Source organism: Chiroxiphia lanceolata, chromosome 2 (assembly GCF_009829145.1).
Source record: "Chiroxiphia lanceolata isolate bChiLan1 chromosome 2, bChiLan1.pri, whole genome shotgun sequence".
In the NCBI taxonomy this organism is placed as follows: Eukaryota; Metazoa; Chordata; class Aves; order Passeriformes; family Pipridae; genus Chiroxiphia; species Chiroxiphia lanceolata.
In genome coordinates, this window is record NC_045638.1 from 91,578,476 (window position 1) to 91,602,797 (window position 24,322).

The 24,322-nt window shown below is 47.9% G+C and overlaps 2 protein-coding genes across 3 annotated transcripts; one reads left to right on the top strand and one right to left on the bottom strand.

Moving 5' to 3' along the window:
• LOC116782479 (solute carrier family 25 member 36-like) lies at window positions 1-8,507 on the top strand. 2 transcript variants are annotated; one of them, XM_032679229.1, is made up of 8 exons: window positions 38-70; window positions 2,062-2,124; window positions 4,265-4,441; window positions 4,990-5,067; window positions 5,391-5,491; window positions 6,091-6,157; window positions 6,358-6,641; window positions 6,749-8,507. In XM_032679229.1, the coding sequence occupies exons 3-8, from the start codon at window positions 4,383-4,385 to the stop codon at window positions 6,946-6,948; spliced, it is 789 nt and encodes a 262-aa protein (XP_032535120.1). In that variant the 5' UTR covers window positions 38-70; window positions 2,062-2,124; window positions 4,265-4,382; the 3' UTR covers window positions 6,949-8,507. The 2 variants fall into 2 exon arrangements, with proteins under 2 accessions (XP_032535119.1, XP_032535120.1); XM_032679228.1 differs by lacking the exon at window positions 2,062-2,124 and having other exon boundaries at window positions 1-70.
• On the bottom strand, window positions 8,262-23,776 carry CLSTN3 (calsyntenin 3). The gene is made up of 18 exons (XM_032679227.1): window positions 23,540-23,776; window positions 20,724-20,846; window positions 19,565-19,760; window positions 18,880-19,088; window positions 18,426-18,575; window positions 17,605-17,790; window positions 16,701-16,970; window positions 16,299-16,411; window positions 16,055-16,217; window positions 14,954-15,010; window positions 14,015-14,172; window positions 13,687-13,835; window positions 12,996-13,222; window positions 11,738-11,908; window positions 10,988-11,133; window positions 10,722-10,857; window positions 9,061-9,278; window positions 8,262-8,976 (listed from the first exon to the last, which is right to left on the bottom strand). The coding sequence occupies exons 1-18, from the start codon at window positions 23,754-23,756 to the stop codon at window positions 8,806-8,808; spliced, it is 3,060 nt and encodes a 1,019-aa protein (XP_032535118.1). The 5' UTR covers window positions 23,757-23,776; the 3' UTR covers window positions 8,262-8,805.
• Window positions 23,777-24,322: the final 546 nt, after the last annotated feature.

Below are 24,322 nucleotides of genomic sequence, written 5' to 3' on the forward strand. Positions count from 1 at the left end.
GGTGGCGGGCGGGCAGATGGAGCGGAGCCATGGAGCAGCACAGCACGCTGCTGCATCTGGTCGCCGGAGGGTGAGTGGCCCCGGGACGCGCGGCCGGCGGGCCCTGGACTTTGCTCCGGGGAGGAGCCGCGGGAGAGGAGCCCCCGCGCTGCCCCTGCCCCGCGATCCTCGCCCGCGCCGTCCTGGCCGTGCCGGATTCGCGTGTGGGCTTCGTTGCGCTGGAGCAGCCGCGCAGCGCCGGGGTGAATGTCTGGCTCTTCAGTTTGGGAAGAAAGGGAGCCTCCCTGTGGGACGTGGAGTTTTATCCAGCCTGAGCTTGCCGGGGATGGGGGGCAAGGGAAGCGAGGAGCTGAACGGGGGGGATGACAGGCGCCACGAGGCCTCTCCAGCGGAGCAAATGGTGGAGCATCCATGTCTTTGGGAGAGTAGCCAGCTCTCCAGCACTGCATGACTAGCATTCCTGTGTGTCTTTTCTGGCTTTAAATAGTGCGGCTGATTCTGGTGAGTTAGGTGGTTGGATCCCAGCAATGCCTCTCTGAATTCGAAGCGTGCCCTTGAGCAAGTCCCTTCTCAAGTGGCGTTTCGCCCTTTCTCTCTTTAAAGTCTCAAAACAATGAGCTTCAAGTTTTTGATGCCCTAAAGCAGAAGATAATTGTGGTCCTCTGGACTTTGCTGCGTAACTGCAGAAGTCCCTCGCTTAGGCAGCCACCTAATGCCTTTCCAAATCCCACCAGCCCGCTGGAGTCCGTGTGACAGTGAAACCTGTGATACAGCACGTGCAATAACACCCGATTACTTAATTGCTCTTAATTAGCAAATTTTCGGTTTTCTGCAGCTAATGCAGTTGTTACACTATGGCAATCTTTGTTTATATGTACTTGCCCTCTCTGTTCCCAGTGTTATTTTGTATATGTTATTCTCTTTCATTAATTTATCCTTTGAACTATATAGTTACTGCATCTTAGCCTTTCTGAATGTAATCTTATTTCTTAGCTTTCTTCTTAAGCCTTTCCTCATCCTCATTTTCCACCTTGGTTACTGAAAAACTATGAGAGTTTGGGTAGTGACAAGAATGTCACTAGTGGAACTTTGTCAGTCTGTATCCTGTCCTCTTCCATTAAGCAATAATCCTTGAATTACAATTAATTAAAACCCAAGGGATAATAAAGTAAGACATTAATGAGAAGTTCAGTTTATTGCTGCCATATATAGTTAATATTATTGTTTTGCTTAATGAAACAGGATCTCATTCATGAGGAACAGTTGTTCACTTTATCTTTTAGTGCAAGAACTGGAGACCATCAAACAAAACTTGTGAGAGGTTTGTTCAAAACTAATGAAAGAACATTAAGAACACACACACACAGCGTGTGGCTAAACTGTGGAACTCCTGGCCACAGGATAGTAGGGCCTAAAGGCTTTTTATGTGTCCAGAAAGCATTTTAAAAAGATGAATGAAAAAGAATGTGTTGAAGGCTATTAAAAGCAAGGCAACATTTCTGGCTGGGAAAATCCCTGAACTGAAAATTGCAGGAAACTGGGAAAGTGTTCTGGAGATGAGTATTTCTCCTACTCTTCTCTAGGTGACCTTTATTTGCCCATGTCCTAGGCAGAAGCCTGGTTTAATTATAGAGTTGTGTGACCTAGCACTGTTATTTTTAAATTAAGATCTTCAAGCCATCTCAATTTTTGACTAGCCTAAGAGAGAGCTAAACTTAGAATTGCAAGTAAACCTTGTCACCTCTGTGCATGCGCTTAGACACTTTTCAGATCACTGAAAAAATGTTGACGGTGTTTTTTGTATTTCTCAAATAATCTTCTTTTTCTGTCACCTGAGACTTTCCAGTTTTCCTTTTAAAAAGTGAAAGCAATATCTAAGGCAAGTACTATTTTCTAAGGTAAAATTACCTGCCTTCTTCAATTAGCTCTTTTTGCCACTGCTTTTCTCTGAGAGTACATGTTGTACTGTTTGTCGACTGCTGCTCTTCATCATATTTTGCAGGAATTGCTTTTGTTTCTGCTTCTAGAGTGACACATAATTTTCCATTTCTCCTGAAACAGAAGAATTTTGCAGACCTATGTCTTTCATACACTGTGAGCAGCTGTATCATCATGTAGTTCATGGTGAGACAACATAGTTGAGATTTGTTCTAGTTTTAGTACACCTCATCTCCTTGGCTTTGAGTGTTCTTTGCTCCTCTTTAGTCTCGCCATTGAGCCATAGTGGCTCAGAGGTCCCCATTCACCTTGAACTCTCTTACTGCTGATTAAATTACCACCATGCTAAGGAGTAACAATTTTTTAAACTCTTATTGCTTTTATAATTCTTCTCTATTGACTAACTATATGTATCAGTAGCTTGAGGAACTTGAACTCAGGAAGCTTTTATACATACTGGAAGCGTGGGTTCAAACTCGTATCCTGACCATTGCAGGTAGGGACTTTTTGAAGAAACGAGATATTAGAAGAACATTACATACAGTTGTGCCTTCTTATGGACTGTTAGAGAGAAGAATTTTTAGTATACCAAGCAATTGCTTTTCTAAATGTTGTCCTGTTGTAGTGTTTGCTCAGCTTTTAGATAAAAAGTTGAAACTGGTCTATTCAGACCTTTTAGGCATCTTAATCTGTCACCAGTATGCTCAGATCTTCTCCTGAACCCTTCTGATCAGGAAAACCAGAGGCATGTAAGTCTGGAGCTTGTATCAGACAAATCAGTGGAAACTATGGTAAATAACAGGACTGTTGGGCCCCTGAGTGAGTATGGTCTATATGGGAAGGATCAACATGACCTTTGTAAAAGGAGGCCTTGCCTCATGCAACTCTTGAATTGCTATGTAGGCTGTGTCCTGGAGTCTGTACTTGATCAGCTTGTTCATCCAGAGAATCTAAGCCAGAATGTTTACTGCTCTGCTTTCTGTTGTCTTCTGAGCTGGAGTTAAATTCTTGGGTCATGTTCCCAGAGTCCCACCGCTCATCATATCTCCTAAGGGAAATTGCTGCTGATTGGCTGCTCTGCAATTCATCACCACTGCCAAGGGCTTGACAAAGCAGCATGAGTGTTATGGAATAGCATACTGTTTGCTGACATCATTATTTGCATAATATTCTAGTTGTGAGATCTTCAACTCTTGGACATCATTGCAATAGGCATCCAGGCCTCTTTCTTTTGTTTCCCCTCCCTAGCCTGTAGGCAATAATAAATGAAGCCCTAGGAGCAAAGCCTGGGAGAACAATGTATATGTGTGTTGAGCTCTATAGACTTTTTCAAAATAATTCTTCAGAACTGTAGCTATTTGCTGTCCTGTATGGTCACATGTAATTCTGTTGATATACCTGACTCTTCCCTGATATCTTATAGTTCTTTGGTTAGCTTTTCTTTCTTTGGAGCACAGTAAGCTCTTTTTTTTTAAACCTCCATCTCTTGTGAAACAAAGCAGCTTTGGCTGTAGCACATGTGAACAATTGTCCATTTGTCAAAGCCTCTTGCATGGCTGTTACATGCAAATTCATCTCAAAGTGGTCTTTCAGGTACTGAGCATCCCCTAGAAGAACAGAGTTCTTCTAGAACGGAGTCTAAGGATCTGAAGGGGCAGAAGCTGAGAACCAATGGTTCCAACTAGTCCCTGGGTGGTAGAAAGGGAAAAAAGGAATATGTGTCCTTCCAGCATTCCTGCAGTGTGACTAGCCTGACTGATGATGATGGCTCACGAGTTCCAAAAATAACTTCTGTCCGCTGAAGGTCAGGGTCCTTGGTCATTAAGCAAGTCAGGCTTGGGGTGAGCCTGGCTATTGGCAGAAAACACAGATCTTGCTTGCAGGGCTTTGCAAATTTGGGAATGTGAATGGGTTATGGGTTGAAGACACGGGTAGGCTGAGGGGTGGAGGAGTTTTGTGCTGCCCCTCTCTGAGCCTGTGCGGCTGTGGAGAGGTTGAGGCATGGTGCCTGGTGATCTCAGCAGAAAGCATTGCTGTGAGGTTGGGCAGCAGAAGTATTTTCTCTGGGGGACTGCTGAGTCCCTATGGACTTGGGACTGTTTGTGTCAAATACTGAGTAAGGTTTCACAGTGAGGCTGCCAGATGATGTCCCAAGCTCAGCTGTTATTACGTTAATCAGTGTCAGAGCAGGAGGTCATGTGTGATGCAGGCTGGGATACCTAGCCTACCTCTTCTCCTAGAGGGGAGAAGTTGTGGACAAGCAGGGTCAGAATTATTGCCCTATTATGGCACAAAAGTCATTCTTAAGTGTGCTGTTATGCCCTAGATGTGGTGGCACAGCTGGAGCCATCCTGACCTGTCCCCTGGAAGTGGTGAAGACACGTTTACAGTCATCCCAGCTGGCACTGCGGCCTCTGTGCCTCTCAGAGGTACAGCTGCCGGGGATGAGCGTGAGGATGATTAATCCCACCCCACCATCTCCTGGAGTCCTCAAGTTGCTGAGGTGAGTAGGATAGAGCAATGTGCATGTTAGCACCAGGGAGGTGAGAGTTGGCCATCAGTTGAAGGGGTTGAGGGGGGGAGAGAGAGAAAGAAATGGAAATAGCGTTTGAGCTGAGGCTCTGCATACTGTAAGTGTGACAGAAGATTTCATGAGAGCACAGGTACATCTGCTTCTCACCATTGATCTGTGCTTTGAACAAATTTGAAAAAAGCTATCTGCAAGGCTGCTTTGGAGACTGTGAGGAATTTCTGAGCTAGTGGTTTGATCAGACCCAGAAAGATGGTGTCAGCCAGAGTACGAAGAAATGACTGCTGAAAGGTGTCCCTGCCCATGGTAGGGGGGTTGGAACTAGATGACCTTTAAGGTCTTTTCCAACCCAAACCATTGTATGATTCTATGACTGAAGGAGAGAGAAGGGCAGAAAAAGGATAACATGGGAGGTGAGGAGAGGATGCTACAAAAAATTCTGAAGAATGAAGAAGGAGGAGAAACAGGAGAGCCCCTAGCTTAGTTATTCTGCTGATTTTTCTGTTCATTTCCTTCTGTAGGGCCATCCTTGAGAAGGAAGGCCTGCGATCCCTATTCCGAGGTCTGGGTCCAAACCTTGCTGGGGTTGCTCCTTCCCGGTGAGTACTCCTCCATTGCAATGGCTCAGGTTATATGGTTTTTAAGGGATCTCTGTGATAGCTATTGCTCCACATTCTGAAAGCAGTCTGAGTCTTGTGCTTATGGTGCCATAGGACCCCTTCACAGAGACATTTTCTGGAGCTTCAGATCATAGTATTAAGATAAGATGATTGCTGTGGGCCTGGATTAAATGTTATCTGATGTCACAAAACAAACCTGATAAACCTGTGCTGGGACTAAGAAAAGTTGGAGTGAGACCCACAGCAGTGTCTCTGCTCTTCATACAGGAGCTGTAACCTCTTCTGTATTTCTTTCCAACCAGGGCTATATATTTTGCTGCCTATTCTGGTATTAAGGAGAGGCTCAATGCTATCCTTGTACCTGAGTCCAAGAAGGTACACATACTAGCAGCAGCCTTTGCAGGTGAGCCTTTTCTGTCTCAAATCAGAGCTGAGGGGTCCTTTGATCTCTAAGTGTCAACAGGTTTCATTCCTTCTCTGTTGCTGCTCCCAGCAGTCCTGCTCTCTGTCTGAGGTTTTCTCCCTCCACACCTGGAGAAGTGAGTTTGGGTAACCGAAGTGTTTTCTCGCTCTTTGTTCTTCTTAGGCTCACCTCTTCAAACTCTTTACCTCTTCAGCTGCTATCAGAGCTTCATTCAGCTGTGAGAGGGAGAAGGCAGTGTGTAATTTAGACCACTCACAGAATCTTTCTCTTGATATATCCCAGATCTCTAACAAAATCCTCCACTCTTGCAAAATTAGCCTGCTGCTTCCTGCCTCTTTGTAACACCAGGGCCTGTAGTAGGGTTTTGTTGGAGGCTAATTACCACCAGACAATGGCTAGAAGAGGGAAGAAAGAGAATCAAATAGTCTGCCCTAAATATCTCTTCTCAAGGTCATTCTCAAATTGCAAATGCCTGCAGCTTGCCAAGCAGAGTTCAGAGAGCTGATAGATCAGCACCTCTTCACAAACTGTCAACATGATCCTGGTGCTCATGCCTGTCATCCTCTTCTGTTCTCTAGGCATGAGCTCAGCCACACTCACCAACCCTATTTGGTTAGTGAAAACCAGGATGCAGCTGGAAGCCAGGTAAGGCAGGCCAGCAATGCAGAGCCACTCTGTGTCACATCACGACTAGTTTGGGGGTGGGGTTGGGTAGGGAACGGTCTGTGAGTTGCCATGAGAACATGGTAAGTCATAGACTGGGGAAGAGTCTTATGGTTGTGTTCACAACAGGATTTTGGGTCAGCGGAGCAGTGTGACGTTCTAACCCTCTCTCCTCTTGACAGGGTAAAGGGGGAGATGGCCAGCAATGCTCTCCAATGTGCCATGCACGTGTACCGCACTGAAGGCCTTCGTGGATTTTACCGTGGTGTCACTGCCTCCTACGCTGGAGTGTCAGAGACCATCATACACTTTGTCATCTATGAAGAACTGAAACAGGAGCTGAGAAACAGCCATCATTCCCATTCCCGACCATTCACACATTCACCAAGCAACTATGATTTCTTTGGACTAATGGGTGCTGCTGCTGTCTCCAAAACATGTGCTACATGCATTGCATATCCACATGGTGAGTGTTTAGTGGTCCCCTCTCCTTGATTCTGTTACCCTTGATGGGAGATGCTGTGTCCGTAGGATCTATCTGCTAATATATTGCTTCCCTTCCTGTCTCTCCAGAGGTCATTCGGACACGGTTGCGAGAAGAAGGGTCACGATACCGTTCTTTTATACAGACTCTGCAGCTTGTGGTCCATGAAGAGGGACCCTCAGCTTTATACCGAGGGCTCCTGGCTCACTTGATCCGCCAGATCCCAAATGCAGCCATCATGATGGCTACCTACGAAGTCATTGTACATTTGGCCTCTTCCACCTTGTAAGCATGCTGTAGCTCCTGGCTGAGGCTGCTGTAGAGGTACAGGGACCTCGTGGTCCTGAGACCCGGTCTTTCTCAGTGTTCTGAGAGGTGGTGGGTTTTGTTGCAGATCAGAACTGGGTCAGGCATTCTCAGGACATAAGACTATTTTGTGCCAAATTTTTTGCTCCAGTGTGCACAATGTAGCCTTTTTTCTTTCTGGACACTTGAATTATTCCAGTGCTTCAAGATGTCAGGGCACTGGTTTGACAGTGCCTATTGTAATTTCCCTGCATGAAACAAGGGCAGGGAACTTACTGGGAAGGAGACAAAGCAGAAAGCATAAAAGTATCTTAGCCTTAGCACGTTCACTTCTTTTGGACCTAGTAACAACCATATGTGGATGGGGCATGAAGACAGGCTAGACCTGAGACATTTGAGAACCGCAGCAAGCAGAGATCTTGTGCTGCAACCTTTCATGTCCTCAGAGGGGCTCTTCCACTTTCACCTACTGTGCTGCCTTCTTGCTCCTCGGGAGGATTTCTCAACCTTGGCTGCCAACAAATTGCAGAATTTTCCTTTGGGTCCTTAATGTTTGGCTGCCATTGCCTCAAGATGTGTCAGCCAGCTGACAGCCTGCTTTTGTCTTGCAAGGTCTGAAAAAACAGACCAAGTATATCAAGGGAAGAAGCACAACCTGCTATGAAGCACTACCCTAAAACCTCATGCTACTCCTGGGCTCAGAGCCATGCTTTCCCAGTATCTGATGTGTTTCCATCCCCACCCTTCTCAGCAGAAAGAGGAGGGCACCTCCTTCCCTCAGAAGTGCTCTGTTATGCTCTGTTCCAGCTGTTATACAAGCTGGAACCTCTAATATGAAAAAATACTTTTTCGTGCTGGTAAGAAAAGCAGATCAGGTGAGAAGATGGATGAAGCTAAGGAGGTTTGGCCTGTTTCTGTTGATGATACGCTAAGTGTATCATCAAGAGATGAAAGAGTCTTATTTATTCTTTTCCATAATCAAGAATTCAGTTTCCTGCACGTGCTACATTTGCATGTGACAGGCTTGGATGCCTTCTGTTCCTCTGTGGGTTCCTAACCCTGTTTCCTGGGGAAGGCTACATTGTATTTACAAAGAGTATTTTGAATCTCAGAAAGGCAGAGGGTACAGTCAGGAGTAGTGTTTTTCTTGTTTCATCACATATGCTAAAAAATGTAACCCTTCCCCAAGATAAGTAATTTCAGTAAATACGCGCTCTGGACAACCTCTAGTCTCATATTAGAGGCTACACTGTTTCTTTCTCTGCTTCTAGTGAAAAACTGAAAAAGCCCTGAATATTTTATTTGAAATCCATTTATTTTAAAATCCACTTTGTTTCCTCATCTTTCTTACCTTCATTCCTTTAGTTTAGGAGTATTGACAATTTTACAAAGCGACACAAGCTGCAGTGGTTTGTTGGTTGTTTTTTTTCTTTTTTTTTGCATGAAACGAGAATAAACCTCAAATGACAACATTGAAAAAATATACAATATATATATATAATATCTGGGTAGGGGTTGTGAGAGACCCCACTCTGAGCCCTATGGCTGGCTCTGCCTTTCAGATTTCTGTTCTTTCCAACATCTGGATCATAGTTTGAACCGTGCCACGATCATGTGTAAGTGCCCTAACACATGTTTCTAGAGAGCCAGATGGGGGGTCATTAATGTGGGGAATGTCCACAATGGGAATGGCAGAAGATGAAGGAACACGGGAGGCAGAAATGACAAATGAGGGAGGAGCACATGTGTACACAGTGGGGGAAGAAGCTGAAAGTAAGACACCTCCTCCTTCCAGCCATATGTTTGGGGGGGGATCCACTGGACTGGTGTTTTAAAGCTCCTAGTAGCGGTGAGAGATGTTGCTTTTGCCGATGATGTGTCGATCATCCACGTCGTTGCTGTCCGGGGAGTCGGGTGTCTCCGAGTCAGTGCTGTCGTCCTCATCATCCATGCCTTCACCAGCTCTGCCCTCAATGCTTCCTGCTGCCCTCTCCTGACAGCTCTGGTAGGACTGGGGATGTGAGACATGCAGTAAGTGAAAGGATCTGACAACCAAGCTGCCTGCCCAGCCCCAACCACTGTGGCTGCTCCTCACCTCCATGGGGTTGACTATGATGGTGAGGGCCGAGTCGTCCCAAAACATGTCGCTCTCTTTGCCTCCAGTGCTGGTGTGCCCTGATTCAGCAGCCTCAGGGACCTCTTGCCCCACTCCCCGCTGGTGCAGAGAGTGGATGCGAAGGATGCCAAGGATCACCATAAGTGCCAGGAAGCCCACACACACCACAATGATGACAGTGGCAGCACTGGGGACCACTTAGAAAGAAAGTGAGAAGGTATGGTTAGAGTCTGTCACAGAAACATGCATTTCCAACCTGACATGCAGGAGCTGAGATTCCTGGGCAGAGTTTGGGTTTTTGGCCTAGGCAGGAACATGTCCTGACTTTTCTGCTCCCCTGGGCACAGGCAGTTCCTGCCTTCAACTCCTGTGTTTTCTCCTGAGGGCTGCATGGTTTTCCAGGATGCGTAGGTCCAGGCACCCTCTGATATTGGCCTGGCCTTTAGACTCTGCACGTCTTTATCTGCAGAATTCACCAGAATATGTTGCACAGCAGGTATTTGTATCCCCCTCTTGGGAGGGAGAAATGTATGCTGAGGAGAGCCTGTAAGGGCTTGAGGATGATTTTCAGAGGGTGTAATTTCTGTGCAAGCAGTAGAGAAAGCAAGAAGCCAAAAGATGCCTGCATTGCACACAGGGAAGATGAGAAGGCTATGATGGATGTCTGGCTAGTGCCATAGTAAAAGCCTGGCTTCTCCACAGGATAAAACTTAAAATTTATCTAAGACCCTTAACCCAACTCCCACCTGTTTGTTCTAGGCCTGTAGACTGAGCCTTAACTCTCCAGATAGCCACTTTCTCTGCAAAATCTATCCAGGCCCTTTATGACTGTTATGGCTCTGTACAGCAATGACAAGTTTTCTGCTGCCATCAGGCAGAGCTAGGAAGAAGAGTGACAAAGGCTGGCACATACATAGGCTGTCTCTGAAGTGCCAGCTGCAGGACTGGACTGGCTTGGAATCAGCTGCTGCAGGAAGCTGCAGCAAAAGATAGCTTAAAGGTGCCTTATTTGTACCTTACAACATGGGACCAAAATGTCTGTAAAAAGTCCTGAGTTTTCACAGCCTGGAAGGAACCAATTGGCCTGTGTTCATGCTTGTGGCACAAAGCTACCAGCACAAACCAACATCTAGTGTAGCTTTCAGGCTTCTCCTCTGTTTTGGGGGCAAGAATCCTCCTCTTGTCTTTGTAGTGCCATTTCCTATATTTTTCTGCCTTTCTGCTCACCACATCTCTTTTTTTAGAGCAGTGGCAGTCTTGACTCACTTGTTTCTCTCCTGCTGTTGAAGCTTCTTTCTGAAATTACACAAGCATGCACAGCACCTTTACAAGGTGTGCAAATGAAATCATCCAGCTCACGGTTGTTCTTTATAGACCCTCTGAGGTGTAGGTTTCAGGCTGCTTCTACATCAAGAAAACAACACACCACAAGAGGAGGATTGTTGCACCATGCTCTAAAATACAATTTGACACAGACTGCAGTCCATTGGCTAATGACAAGTGGGATAGGACAGTATAATGAGAACCCAGTAATGGGTATAGGGAGCCTGAAAGGAATCCTCTGCTATAGGTTCTGCCGAGATATCAGAAAATCAGCATCTTGACCTAAAGGAATAAACCCAAAAGACAGTGTTACATACTTGGGTTGCTATGGGTGCTTGCCAAACTGTGCCCAGACAGCTCTGGGGGTAAATGATGGCCTCGGTGCACGAATTGCTGGGAACTCAGAATATGGTTAGGATGAGCAGCCCGGTTCATGTTGTGGAGGACATTCACCTGTAGAAAGACCAGAGTGAGAGGACTCAGCCCTGTGTCCATGGTACATTCTACGCTGTGTGCATTCCCATCCACCATGTCCTCTCCATGCCTGCGGAAGAACCTATATGTGCATGTATTGGTCTTGTACCTCAACAGTAAACTCATTGCTGGAGTAGCGCCCATTCATCTCAGTGCAGGACAGGTGAAACTTCCTTTCATAAAGAGCAGCACCGTGGTTGATGTGGTATGAGACCTGGCGTAGTATTTCCTCATAAACTGCAATGCTCTCCACGCCTGAGACAAGAAGAGAGAATTAGTGTGGGGTTAGGAACCTCCTTCTTCAAAGTTATCTGGCATCATAACCCTATAGCAACTAGAAGCTATAGAGGAATCCAAGGCAATGCTGGGTTCATTAATTTTTGGAGGGGCTCCAAGATGGAGCTTGCTGCTAAGGACATGATGAAATCCCTGCTTGCATTGATAAAACAAGTGGAAGGGAAGGAAGGACCAAGAGCAACAGCCCTGTTAAGTTCTGGAGAGCACAATAGTGTTGTACCAGTCCACAAGTTGTGGGATGTTGTCCCTCAGTCACGTGATGCAAAATGTTGCTGACACCTGAGAACACCAAACCCCAAGGATTAAGTCCAGAGGAGTGATACAAGCCTGGGTGAGCACTCAGACGCTGTGCTTCAGTACCATGTGGTGGAGGAAAAGCCACCTCCCCAAGGAAATGGCATGGGACTTCCAAAAGCCAGGAGTTCATCAAATGGTTACATCCCAGAGTGTCACAAAGTACACCAACACATCTCTAACATCAGGTTAAGTGCTCCTTGCAGTGATGTCTGACAGGCAGTGAGAGAGACATAACTAGACAGCTGTGATCAAGGAGAGAACGTACCTGTGATGGTCAGGTAGGCAGAGGTGTTAACAAGCTCCAGGCCCCGCTGCTGCAGCAGTGCCCCATCCAGGAGCAGATACTCCCTCTCTGGGTCCAAGTCATCTCCTACCAATGAGATCTCGCAGCCATCCAGGTTGTGCACAATCTCATCTGACATTCGTGTGTCTGTCACTGAGATGCAAATGGAAAGAAGACACGGCCAGAAAGCCAGACAGCCATCAGTGAAGGCAGGAGTTACTCAAGAGTGGTACCCACTTACTTAAAAGTGCTCACATCATATGTAATTACTTCTCCTTCTCTGGCTAGCACTGACCTTGAGTAAAATCACTGTCAGTCTAATTACTTGTTGCAGGAGTCCCCGTGGTTCTAATGACACTATTTATGCACATAATAAAGTCACTTTATTTTGGAACAACATACTAGTATCAGACTGGTTCATGATAACACATCTTGGCTGTAAGTACTCTGTTGAAAATGACAATGTGCAAATTAAGAACAATGCTCACACATTCCCAGGCCCTGCACGCTTTTCCCTGTCTCATGACTGCTGGTTACCATAGTTGAGATCTTATCTTCTTTAAAATGGCAATCACATTCAATAACTATCTGCCTTCAGCAGGGCTGAGACCAATCTGCTCTAAGTCAAGAAACTCATTGCACGAGGAAAGGCAAAGCTTCTAAACAGAAAACTAGGAGCCAAAAATCCCATTACCGGAAGAGATACGGAAGAAGTGGAAGAACACGTAGAGCATAGAGTGCAGAGAAATAATCTGAGGATGATGGAGAGAAATTGAAGAACAAGATATTATAGGGTGTGATGAAACTGAGGAATTCACATATATAAATGATGCAGGAAGAGAAGGGAGGGGGCAAGAAATAAGGGAAGAAAGCAGGAGAGAAGGAAGTAGGAGAACCCTAAGTAAGTGCAGGAGTAGAGAGGGTAACAGGCAGGACATCCATCTAGTGTGGGATTCAATAAAGAGAAATGTAGGTAAAATGTAAAAGGGATTAGGAATGAACAGCCTGGGAAAGAATTAGGAGAGAGTGAGGCAAAGGAACTGAGTGGATAGAAAAAGTACAGGGAGGAGCAGAAAGGGATAAGAGCCGATTAGCCTACATATTGACAGACAATGTGCCTTGCTTCTATATTTGTAAACTCTCTCTTTCAGGTGTAATTATAGGGGCTCTACTTCCTCTGCAGGACTGCAACTCTCATAGGTCTTTACAGTTTGTCTTTTTTATCTTGCCCTATACTCACCGGTACCATGCCAGTTCTCATCCTTCTTGACTTCCACCTGGTGAGAAATGGAGCAGGTGATCTGGAGGTTGGGGAACAGGGGGATCCCATCGGGAGACTCAAAGTCTGATGCAGGATGAGCAAAGTGGGCACTGCCACTCAGCAGGATCTGTGGGGCATCAGGCTGTAGCACCACAACATAGCCTTCTACATCAGGAATGGAGACACAGGACTCTTCACTGAAACACCTGAAGGAGAGCAGTAGAAAGCATCAGTTGGCTCAAGCTTCCACCAACAACATTATGGACAATGCCTCCTGCCAATTACTTCCAGTGAAAGGAATATCCTTTTTCCAGTAGTCTTCCTAAAGCTTCCCTATAGCCTGCTGTGCAAGACAGAGTCATGTGGTAGGAGTGACACCACTGGGTTTCAGGTGGCTTGGTCACGTCAACACACCACAGAGAAAATTAAAACCAGTCCACAAGCCTGGAACATTGTGAGTGAAAGCAGAAGTTATGCATAGACCCTAGGAACCAGTATTACAGTATCCATTTAGATACTGGATACTTTAATGTTTATTTGCAGGAAGACTTTTACCCATTTTGAGACTATCAGTTAGAATTAAAATACAAGGTGAGTGCGTGTAACTTCAGTCCAAAAAGAGGTAACACTCTTGCTGAACTTAGCTGGAGGTGATGCTTTGTCCACTCACTTGACAGCAGTGGTGAGCCTGAGAGGCCGGACCCCAGGGGTAGCGAAGCGCAGAGAATTCATGTAAGCCACGTGCTGGATTGCATGGTTGAAGGTTTCCACATCATCACCCTCCAAGGTCAGCAGGGACTGAGAGGGGTTCACGTGAACCTACAAGTGGAAGAGAAAATACTCATGGTTCCTTGGCAAATGCCCAGAGTCCAGGCTAAGTGAGACACAAAGGAGAAAGGCGGGGACTTGTTAGAGGTGGGGGAGCAGGCAAAGTCCTAGGAAGCAAGGCTGGGGAGGAGAGTGGAGGAAACTCATGCAAGCTGGGCAGATGGGCATACCTTCATCCCTTTGCCCAGACTGTCGAAGTCACTGTAATCAAGCCCCTCACGGCAGGCATACAGGCATTCAATAACCTCCCGGCTCTCCAAGCTACCAGGGCGCACAGTGAAGCCAGCCAAGTAACCATGGAAGTAGTGGTGTATCGACAGAGGATCTCCTGAGGGAAACATGGGAGGTGGAGGGTGTGAGAGACATGGCGAGGAAGACAGCAAAACCACAAAAGCAACAGTGTGAGGGACTTACACTGTAAGGGAGGTAGAGAGAGAGAGGGGGGTGCATGGGGCACAGAAAAGCCCAGACAACAAAAGCAAAATATGAGGGACGTACACACGTTAAGGGAAACAGGGAGAGACAGAGGGTTGCACAGGACAAGGAAAAGCAAAGACAAAGACAAAAAAAAAGACAAGGGATGCTGAAGAAAAGAGATGATGAGTTTTTGAATTCCAGATGGGGGAAAGTGAGAAAAACAGACCAACAGAAAGACTAGGGCACTGAACGGTGGGTAGCATAGAGAAGTTTCTGCCACACTGCTGAATGCCAGATGGAAACAATTTCTTGTCCCCTTCTCATTCTGCTTCCTGTGAGGGCTTGTAAAAGAAACTACACATTCCACAGATAGTTAGGGATGAGGTGACATCTCCTGATGTCTCTAATGGCTATCATGTTCTTCATAGAGCAGCTTTAATGATCAGGCATGAGGACTCCTTCTCCACATGAAAAGCATACTCTCTCTCTCAAAGCAGGCTGCAATCCTTCCATCAGCCTTTTCATGCTCCACAGGTATCAAGGACCAATCTGCCAAATAAGGAGGTTCCTCCCAAGGCAGTGGGAGGTGGCAGGACAGGATTGGGGAAGCTGTATGAGGAAGGCACCATGCAAGATGTGACAGTCATGCACAGTGAAGAGGAGAAGAGAACCATCTTCTTTCTTTTCCCTACCTTGTACAATATCAGTGGAGTTCTCACTTCCTTTGATTTTCTCTTTGTTTTTCTCCTCTGCAAAAGGAGAACATCCAGACAAGCAATAAGGCATTGGAAGATGGTAGTTACAGGGTCAAGAAAATACCAACATAAATGCCTGTATTGGCCAGTCCACAGGAACAGCTCTGTGCCAAGCAGTGTACCCTTCAATCTTAGGGACAGCACATCATAGATGAAAGAAGGTAGTCTCTCTTGTGAAGGGGATAGTGAGACTGTAGGATGAGTAACTGATTTAGGGGAGCAAGTAGTGTTTGGGTTTTTTTAATCCTTTCCCAGTGTTATCTATTTTCAGAATTATCCATGTTCACAACAAGCAATATTCTCAACACCCCTTTGAAACTCAGATAGCTCCATTAAGAGGTCCCAAGTTGATCAATATTTGTTGTCTGCAAAAGGCCAGTCAAGAGCACAGAGCTGTGGGAAGATCCCTGACCTGGAAGAAGCAGCACTACAGGAAAGATTTGATCTTGCTAGAAATTTCTGCCAGAGTGAAGGCAAGCAGCAGGCAAATTCCCTTCATTCTGATCTGCTTCAGTCTTGCAGGAGACCTGAAAGACCTGGGAAATGCAGCCTTACATCTCCACAGAACAGGTTTTAATCTGATAGTGGCCGAACTTTGTTCCTAACCTGATTTTTGTCTTCCAACACAATTCCTGTACAGAATGATTTGTGTCTGCTTCATATAGACCTTCAAAACACAGAAATCCCCATCAATACAATCAGTAGCATAAATAGTACTGCCTGCTCTCTGGTGAAAGGTTTTGATAGAAATGCCAGTGTCTGAATGAGGTACAGAGTTTCCACTCTCCTCTGCCTGAAAGTTGGTTATCCATTGCATATTCTATGGCTGTTGTCCATGAAGCTGCCAGTGACACCTTTCCCTGAGTTGTTATAACCTTGATCCACAAGGAAGGAAGGAGCCACATTGGTTTTGGTGCCAAGGAGGCAAATTGGCTGCAATGTGGTTTGCATCATTTAGTATTGAGTGGTGTTTCTTTCACATCTTCTCCCCTTTCTTCCCCATATGGGAGGAGTGTGGTTTGGGGAGTGGGCACTCACCAGTCCAGCAGGCTCCAATCATGAGCGAGGGTTCCTGCCGTGGCGGGTGAATGAGGCCATTGTCATGGATGAGGGCAGGGTCATAAGAGACGCCATCCACATAGAGCGTGACAGTGGGAAACTCCAGGTTGAGGGCATAATGGTGCCACTCATCATCACAGACCTACGGCCAACAGCAGAGGAAGGGATCAGCAAAGGGCTGAGGAGTAGCAGGGACATGGGGAAGAGGCAAATGATTCCTCACCTGCTCAAGCTTCCAGAGGAATTTCACAGGCCTTGCACTTTCTAGCAATGGCCAGTAGAGGAAAGCAATCCGGCAGCCATGCACAGACAGGGAGTAGTGCGAGTAGCCCTCCTCTGCCAGGGACAAGCACAGGGAGTTACACATCACACCTCTGAGCAGTATCACTAGCCAGAACTCAGCAGCCCACTCTATCCTGCACAACTGGCACTCAGCACCATATGTTCACAGTAGGTTTGAGCGCGCCCAGAAAAAACCTGACACCTAAAGAAGCTGTGTTCCTAAGGAGGGACCACTGCTCAGGTCCTGCTCCCACACAAGAGATTTGCCCCTGCAGGGAAAATCCATTCTAACAAATCAAAGGCAGAGGGCAGAAGTGTCACCACCCCAGGAGAAGTGTCTCACCACTCTGTACTGTACTGCAGATCACTGTCTCCTCTTCCCGCCTGCCTTTGCCAGGTACCACGGCATGCTTCATCCATACGGACAAGGTGAAGTGGTCACTCAGGCCCTCATGGGCATTCGGCCCATTCACCACAGGCACCTGGGCAGCCTGGCTGCCATTGAACCAGTAGATGAGGCTGCTGTCCTGGCTGTAGTGCACCGAGAGCCGCGCGGTCCAGTTTGCTGTGGGGCTGGGCACTGGCAGCAGGTCAATCTCTCCTGAGGCAGCACCTACCGAGAAGGAAAGGAGTCAAGAGTGTTGGCACAGGAGAATAAGGAGACTTAGAACTGGGGAACAGATGAAGAGGATGCTAGAAGGCTCATCATAATGTCCCAGTGCACAGGGAGAGGAGGAGTTGTCTATAGGCCTTCTCCTGGAGAAGGATTTTGACTTTTCCATCTATGCTGAAGGAGGTCCCACAGACTCTGTATACTAGGGCAATGCACAGAAACCTCTGGCTTCCCAGCAAGGAAAGCATGGGCAGCCCCTTACAAAATAAGGAAGTTTGGATGCCCTATCCCTGGAAGTGTTCAAGGCCAGGTTGGATGGGACTCTGAGCAACCTGGTCTAGTGGAAATTGTTGCTGGCCACAGCAGAGGAGTTGGAACTAGAGGACCTTTAAGGTCCCTTCCAGCCCACACCTTTCCACAACTCTATGAAATATGGGCAGTAATGCCCATTGCCCCTCAATGCAGCGTGCAAGCTAGGTGTCCTCCCAGCTCCACCGACCACAACAGATGTGAGGAATGCATCCCCCACCATCTCTGTTGTGTGAGGCACAGAGCTACCAGTGTAAACCCCTGCAGAGGAAGGGGCAGGGTGCCGTGCCACAGCTGCTCTCAGAAAGGGAAAGAACCAATTTACCACAGAGTTTGCGCAGTGACTTCTCAGAGTAATTGTCCCGGTCACAGCCCTTGGCCACATGGTTTGTCTGCAGCTCCACCGTGGCCTGGATGTTCCACAGGGGCTCATCACATGTCTCCAAGTGAATGGTGGGGAAGAGTGCGAGGCTGCCTGCACCTGGGGTGTACTCAATCCTCTTGTTCCAGCCTAATGAAGAGGAGTAAAAGAGAGGGGTTAGGTACTGCCAAGGACCCAAGGCCAGAACACTTGGCACACACACAAGTGGCATCTATAAAGTAGTCCGCACTTTTGGCCCTTTTCACGTTGGAAAGACAGTTTTATGCAGCTGGCATCAATGCAAGAGAAGGTTTCCTAGAAGTACAGAATCCAAGTTCTCTGCTTCTACAGCTTGTACTGGTGTGGCATCATTCCTTGGTTGGTCAACCTCTCCTATCAGGCAGAGCAGCTGTTTAGCTGTTCAATTTCCCCTTAATTCTATAGACTAAGGTGAGCCTGCAGGCACACAACACCCCTAGAAAAGCCAAATATCCTCAAGATGAGCAGCCCCATTGAAGACAGCCTATGAACCTTATTAAACACATAGCAGCTCACAGTGATCCAAGGAATGATTTTCCAAAGTCAGAATTTGCCTTTCAATGGCTTTGCAACAGACTTAGATGTCTGCTGTATCCCCTGATGGGGATAGGTTGATGCTAAAACTAAACCATATCAAAGGGCATACAAATTTATAGGTGTATGTACAAACATTTGCGATGAGCTGAACTGAGTAGTAGTTAAGCAAAAGCAAAGGGAAGACATATCTGTGTTTGGAGGCTTCTTACCCTGCCAGCTGGGCTTGCAGGTGGGTTTCACCTGGATTTCCACTTCAGCATCATCTGAAGCCCGTTTCTTTCCACAGTCATAGGCTGTCACTGTGAATTTGTAGACATGATCTCCACTGTACTGCAGCTTCTCTGTGTTCTCGATGTTCCCTGGTTAGCAAAATAAAGAGATCAAGGGAGAGGAAAGACAGTCTCCTCTAAGATGTTCCTTCTAAAAATCACTCTTTTTTTATCAATGACAAAAACAACCAAAAAAGGGGTTGATTCCCCCTGCCCAATGCCACTCCGTAAGAAGCTATAGCATCTCACAAAACAGCTGCTGCATCTCTACACCAGGATATATCAGCAGCTAGAAAATTCACATAGCACAGCTCTGCCTGTAAATGGGACTGGCAGAGAAGGAGCAAAGCAGGAAAGAGGGAGTGATGTGCACATGGTGGGTGTAGATTCTTACCGTCATTGTCAATCAGAAAGGGAATATTGGGGGTCAGGATCTCATAGTAGCAGATCTGGCTGTACTGTGGTGAGCAGTCTCCATCAATGGCCTCCACACGCAAGATGCGGTCATACAGCTTTCCCTCAGTCACTGCCACGCGATACAACTTTTCCACAAAGACAGGAGCAAACTCATTCACATCGTTTACTCGAACGTGCACTGTGGCCCTGACACAGAGAGACACCAATAAGAACTGATGGGCTGCTAGGAGCCATACACCACCTAAGTTTCAAATCAGTCCCCTAAAGTGCACCAGTCTGATTTCCATCTGTCAAAAACGAGGACAAGGAAAGAGACCTTGGTTTCAATGCAGCAATGCTGGCATACAGGAGCTTGGACAATGGTTTCCAACCCCACAGAAAGAGCAAAGGAATAATAATGCAATCTGGACCTCCTGCCTATATGCAGCAACATAAAACGTCACCCTTAGACACCACTGTTAGAAAGCCCTCATTTCTAGTATATTCAGTCATGTAACAGTCAATGAATATTTTTCTTTGGGTCTTCTTAACATATTGAGTTATAGTATCATGGATAGAGAAAAATACTTCTGGCTAAAGAAAGTGTTTCCACAGCAACTTTCCTTTGTGTTTCTGTGACAGATCACACTTTGTAACATGCAGCAATGTCTGTATGAACTTACTTGTGTGATTTCTTGGTATTTGCTCCATCAGGTCCCTCTCCACAGTCATAAGCCTGGATGGTGAATGTGTGCTCCTTATGTGCTTCACAATCCACTGGTTCCTTGGCCCGGATGAGCCCTTCACCTGTGGCTTTGTCCAGGATCACAGCTTCAAAAGGTACCCCTGACCCATGAATCCTGAAGCCACAGATTTCACCTGGTACACACAAAAGCAGAGAAGAAGGGGAGAAAGAAAAGAACTGAGAAGAGCACATCATATCCCTTGGTTTCCTTTTCCATATTTTCTTCCTTTCTAACTTGCACTCTCCATTCTTCCTCATTATCACCCTTCATTTTGAACAATTTTTAGTTCACTAGGAGTTCCTCCTGCTATCCCCTACAGCCATTAATGGTGCAGATTGCCATCTACTGGAGACTACTCCCACGGCAAGGAGTGCTGACCAGCATCACAAAGGATTAGAGGTTACAAGGCTCAAACTACATGTGTTAGTGCTACACAGCCACAGTCCTGAGGGAGCACCTTATCTCTCCTTTGCAGCCCTCAGTGAGGTAAAACAGGCCATATACTGCAAATAGACAGCCAGAGCATGTAGATCCATGATGTCTCATCCACCCACACATGCAGGAGGCGCAGAGTACCGCAGGGAACTGCAGATAGGGTCACTAATTCCTAAAATTCAGCTCAGAGAGACCACTTTTCCTCTCCCAAAGCTGCGAGAGGATGCATGAGGAAGCTCCAGGCATGGCCTAAGCAAGCATTAGGAATATAACCCTTGTAAAACCTCATCTGTTGTAACAGGCATTTGTGCTTACTGTGAGAGGATGTAGCACTGCCAACCAAGTGTGCCCTACCAGCTTTCTCCAGGGCTCACAGACACAGCGCAGTGCATGTGATCTTTGGAAATAGCAGAACTGCGTCAAAAAGTAGCTGACTCCACCCTCAATTTCTCTCCCTAAGGAAATAGCTCACAGCATCCTAAATCAAGCTGTGCCCAAATTGCCTCCAGACTTCACTAGGGACCTCCTTTGGAACAAGGTCTGGAGGTGATCGTTTCCTGGATAGAGCTAGGATCCAGCACAGGGATGAATGTCACCCTGTCTCTGCCTCTTCATAAGTCTGTCCCTACCTCCCACTCTTTCAGAGCTCTTATCCACCTACCTGCATAGCGCAGTGGAGCATCTTTGTCCAGAGCGAATAGTGGTGGGTTGAGCAGGACTGTGTTGTCATTCTCCATGATGATGCCCTGATACTCGGCTTCAATCCAGGGTTTGTGCTTGTTTGCTGAAGTGGATTTGGGGCAAGGGATAGAGGACAGGAATGTATTAGCCACCAATGGCAGATTCAGTGGAAAACAAGCAGAATATTATCCAGTGGCAAGTAACAACCTCCCCTCCCCACTTTCTTCTACGGAAATAAAGAAGTCTAAAATAGGCTGGGAGGAAGAAGTTATCTTTATTTAGTTCTGCTCTTGGGAGACTCATTAGAAACAACGTGTTCCTTCTGGTCTCCTCATTACTATCTTATCAGAACTATGTAGAGAGGCATATGGGTGCCCAGGAAAGCTGGAGCAGTTAAAAAAGAAAGTGAACTCCAGAGGCAGAAGTAGCCTGACCCTGGAGACATATTCCAAATGCTAAATCCTTTAGCTCAATGAAGCCATAATTAAAGGATCCAGGCTACATCTTCCCTTGGGGTGTCCCCAGGGGACAAGTCTTGCATGCAGCCATTATTACTTGTGTGTGCATCCTCTAGACTAAGGCCCAGGACCTACACACATATACCCAGGTACACTTCCAGTCAGACATCCTATGCACATAATAACCTCCTCTGAGAGTGCCTTGCTCCTTCCTTCCCCACTCCATGGTGAGCACCATATTCCCTTGGCCCCTCCTTGCTAATCCTGTTGGCTGGAGCCCAGCCAGGCTTGGCATGGAGGCAGCAGCCAGCAGGAGGCTCTGAAAAATGTCACAGGCCCAGAAATAGCAAATTAATCTTTATCACACAGGCTCTGGGGCAGGGAAAGGGAGAAATAAAGGGGTGGGGGGGAGGGAAGGGAGGGGAGAGAGAAAAAAAAAATCATTACAAATTAAAAACCCCTCCCCCATGCCCACTCCCTGCCAAATGGGCCTCAGAGATTATATTACATGGCCTAGTTACAACCCCTATTCCCAGATAATCCCCCACTCTCCCACCCCCTGGAGACCAAGATTTATTACAACCCAGCAATACTTTGAGCATAGCATGGCTTAGAGCTGGTGGAGAGTAGGATACAGAGCCATTCCCCTCAAGGGCACTACTTCTAATATGTGAATCCATTCTCTGCAGCACAGTGTCCTCTGAAATGCCGTATTGGCATGGCCTGATGTGTTGACTCAAGAGGGGTAGTATCCTGAACAACCAAGCCCTTCTGCACTCCAAGGCCAGGGAATGCTGCCAGAGGTGGGTGGTGGGCCAGCAGGCAGGGTGACAGGTCAGAGTGGGGATGCCCCAGCAGGGCAGAGTGGGCAGACCCAGCCTGGCGTAGCAGCGAAGAGTGTGGGTTGGCACTTCTCCATCACCGTATTGATTGAGATTATAAAGCATTGCGTAGGAAACCCAGAGAAACATCCATCCTGCTCAGTATGCAGGTGGAATCCTTCCTGTATGCAAGTGCCCACGTCTCCCCCTACCCCTCCATTGTCCCCTCCAGCTTCCATTCTCTATGGCTCTAGTCCATGCGCCACACCACCGAGGTGGAAATCCATAGCTATAAATGCCAAATGTGCCCTGTTGCTGGGGTAACAAGCTGATGGTAGAGAGATAAATCCTTTGCTGCATCCACCTGCAACTTGGGAATCACCAATCTGATTTCTCAGGAAATGAGTTGCTGGAGAATAGAAAAACATTTCGGGAATATTTTTAGGATACGGACTCCTACCAGCTTCAAGAAAGCTGCTGTAAATCTAAAAAAATTTGCCAAAGGTGGGTAGATGTTTCCAAGTGCAAATTCACAAAGGAGAGAGAGAATTCAGAGCACGAGGGGCCTTTCCTTGCCACCGGGCCGCATGGAACCAGAGCAGTACAAATAAATGCCCCTGCCAATGTCAGTGTACACACAGCTCTGCGGTGCATCCGCCCTGTAGCCATACCTCTTCCAAAGCACGGGAAGCACCCTAAGGTGTCACATTCCGTGATGACCCCTGAAGACCTTAAATGTTTGCAGATTCCCCCACCCTGTCGGATTATTGACGCACTGACTCCCCTGAGATGAATCTCTCATGCCTGTCTCTACAGCCACAGATCTAGAAACCTACATCTTTGTACATCACTATATGTGCTCAAAGAACATCTGCATTCAGAACGTTACAGCTGTAGCACTGGGATGGTTTGGGTTTTCTTTTATCTTTATCATATAAAATATTCTTTTATATAAGCAACCTGCATCTTTAACACATAACTGTAAAATAATTCCTATTGACAGACTGTAGATGGATGAACTGGGATTGGAAGGTGGAGATAGGAGATGTGTTTTAGAGATCGCGGGGGTCTGTGGAGAAACAACATATTCTCTCTCAGCATGCAAGGGAAGGGAAGGGAACGTAAATCCACAAAGCAATAACTAAACAAAAGCAAGACAAGTGCATGGAAAAGGGGAAAATGCGAAGGGAACGCTAGAAGGAGATGAAAGAACGGAGAAAAACGCGGTGGTAGGATGACAGATGGAGAAAGTAGAGAATGGGGATGGGATGGCATGGCATGAGGACGCCCGAAGGGGCGAAGAACGCCAAAGCCGCCGGAAGATGCCGAAGATGCCCCAACGAAAATGTGTTGGGCGAAGGCGGCGGGCAGCGCGAAGCCTCACCGCTACCGCGGGGGCGGACGTGCCAACGTGCCCCTCCAGAGCCCCGGCGCGGGGGGCGACCGAAGGGTTCCAGCGGAGCGCCCGCCGCCGCCGCCGCCGCCTGGGACCGTGCCCACGGCGCTCCGCCGCTCACCTTTGTTGGAGGCGCTGCCGGGCAGCGCGGCGCAGAGGCAGAGCAGAGGGAGGAGGACGGCGGCGCGGGGCCGAGGGTCGCCCATCGCGGCGGCGGCGGGTCCCGGCGCGACCCACGCCCTCGCTCCCGCGGCGGCGGCGCGCAGGGACGGCGGCACCCCCGGCACCTCCCGCACCGCGCTCCGCGCCCCGCCCGGCCCCGCCCCGCACTGCAGCATGACGTCACGGGCCGGCGGGGGGCGGCAGCCAATGCGCGGGGCCGCCGCGCCAGGTGCTGCGGGATGGGGATGCGGGGCGGGGCGCGGGAGCCGCTCCGCGCCTTCCCACTGCGGTCCGGGCAGGGCGCGGAGAGGGGCGAGGGCTGAGCGCGCCTGGGAAGGTGGGGGGAGCTTCAAAACCGAGGAGGCTGCCAAGGGACGTGCAGGGGTGTGAGGATCGGGGGATGCGGGAGCGAGGGGCTGCAGACCGCATCCGGACCTCGGGCTCGAGGTCGAGCTCGGCAGGGCGGACCCGCCAGCCTGCCGCCGCCTCTCCTCGACGTGGTGTCCGGGCGGGGGGGGGAGCGCAGGCCGGGGCACTGCTCCGAGGAAGCTCGCAGCCACCGGTGTAACGGTGTGAGAAGGGGCCGGCGGGAAGGGTTCCTTGCCGCTGGTTGGAAGCCCAGAGTTTATTAATACGAGCAGCCCCCCAGGAGGGCGGAGGGTGAGGAGGTGACCTGCCATCCTTACGTCCTGCCCAGCCGAGGCGGAGATGCTGGAGCAGGGGCCGTCCCGGCCCTTTCCGC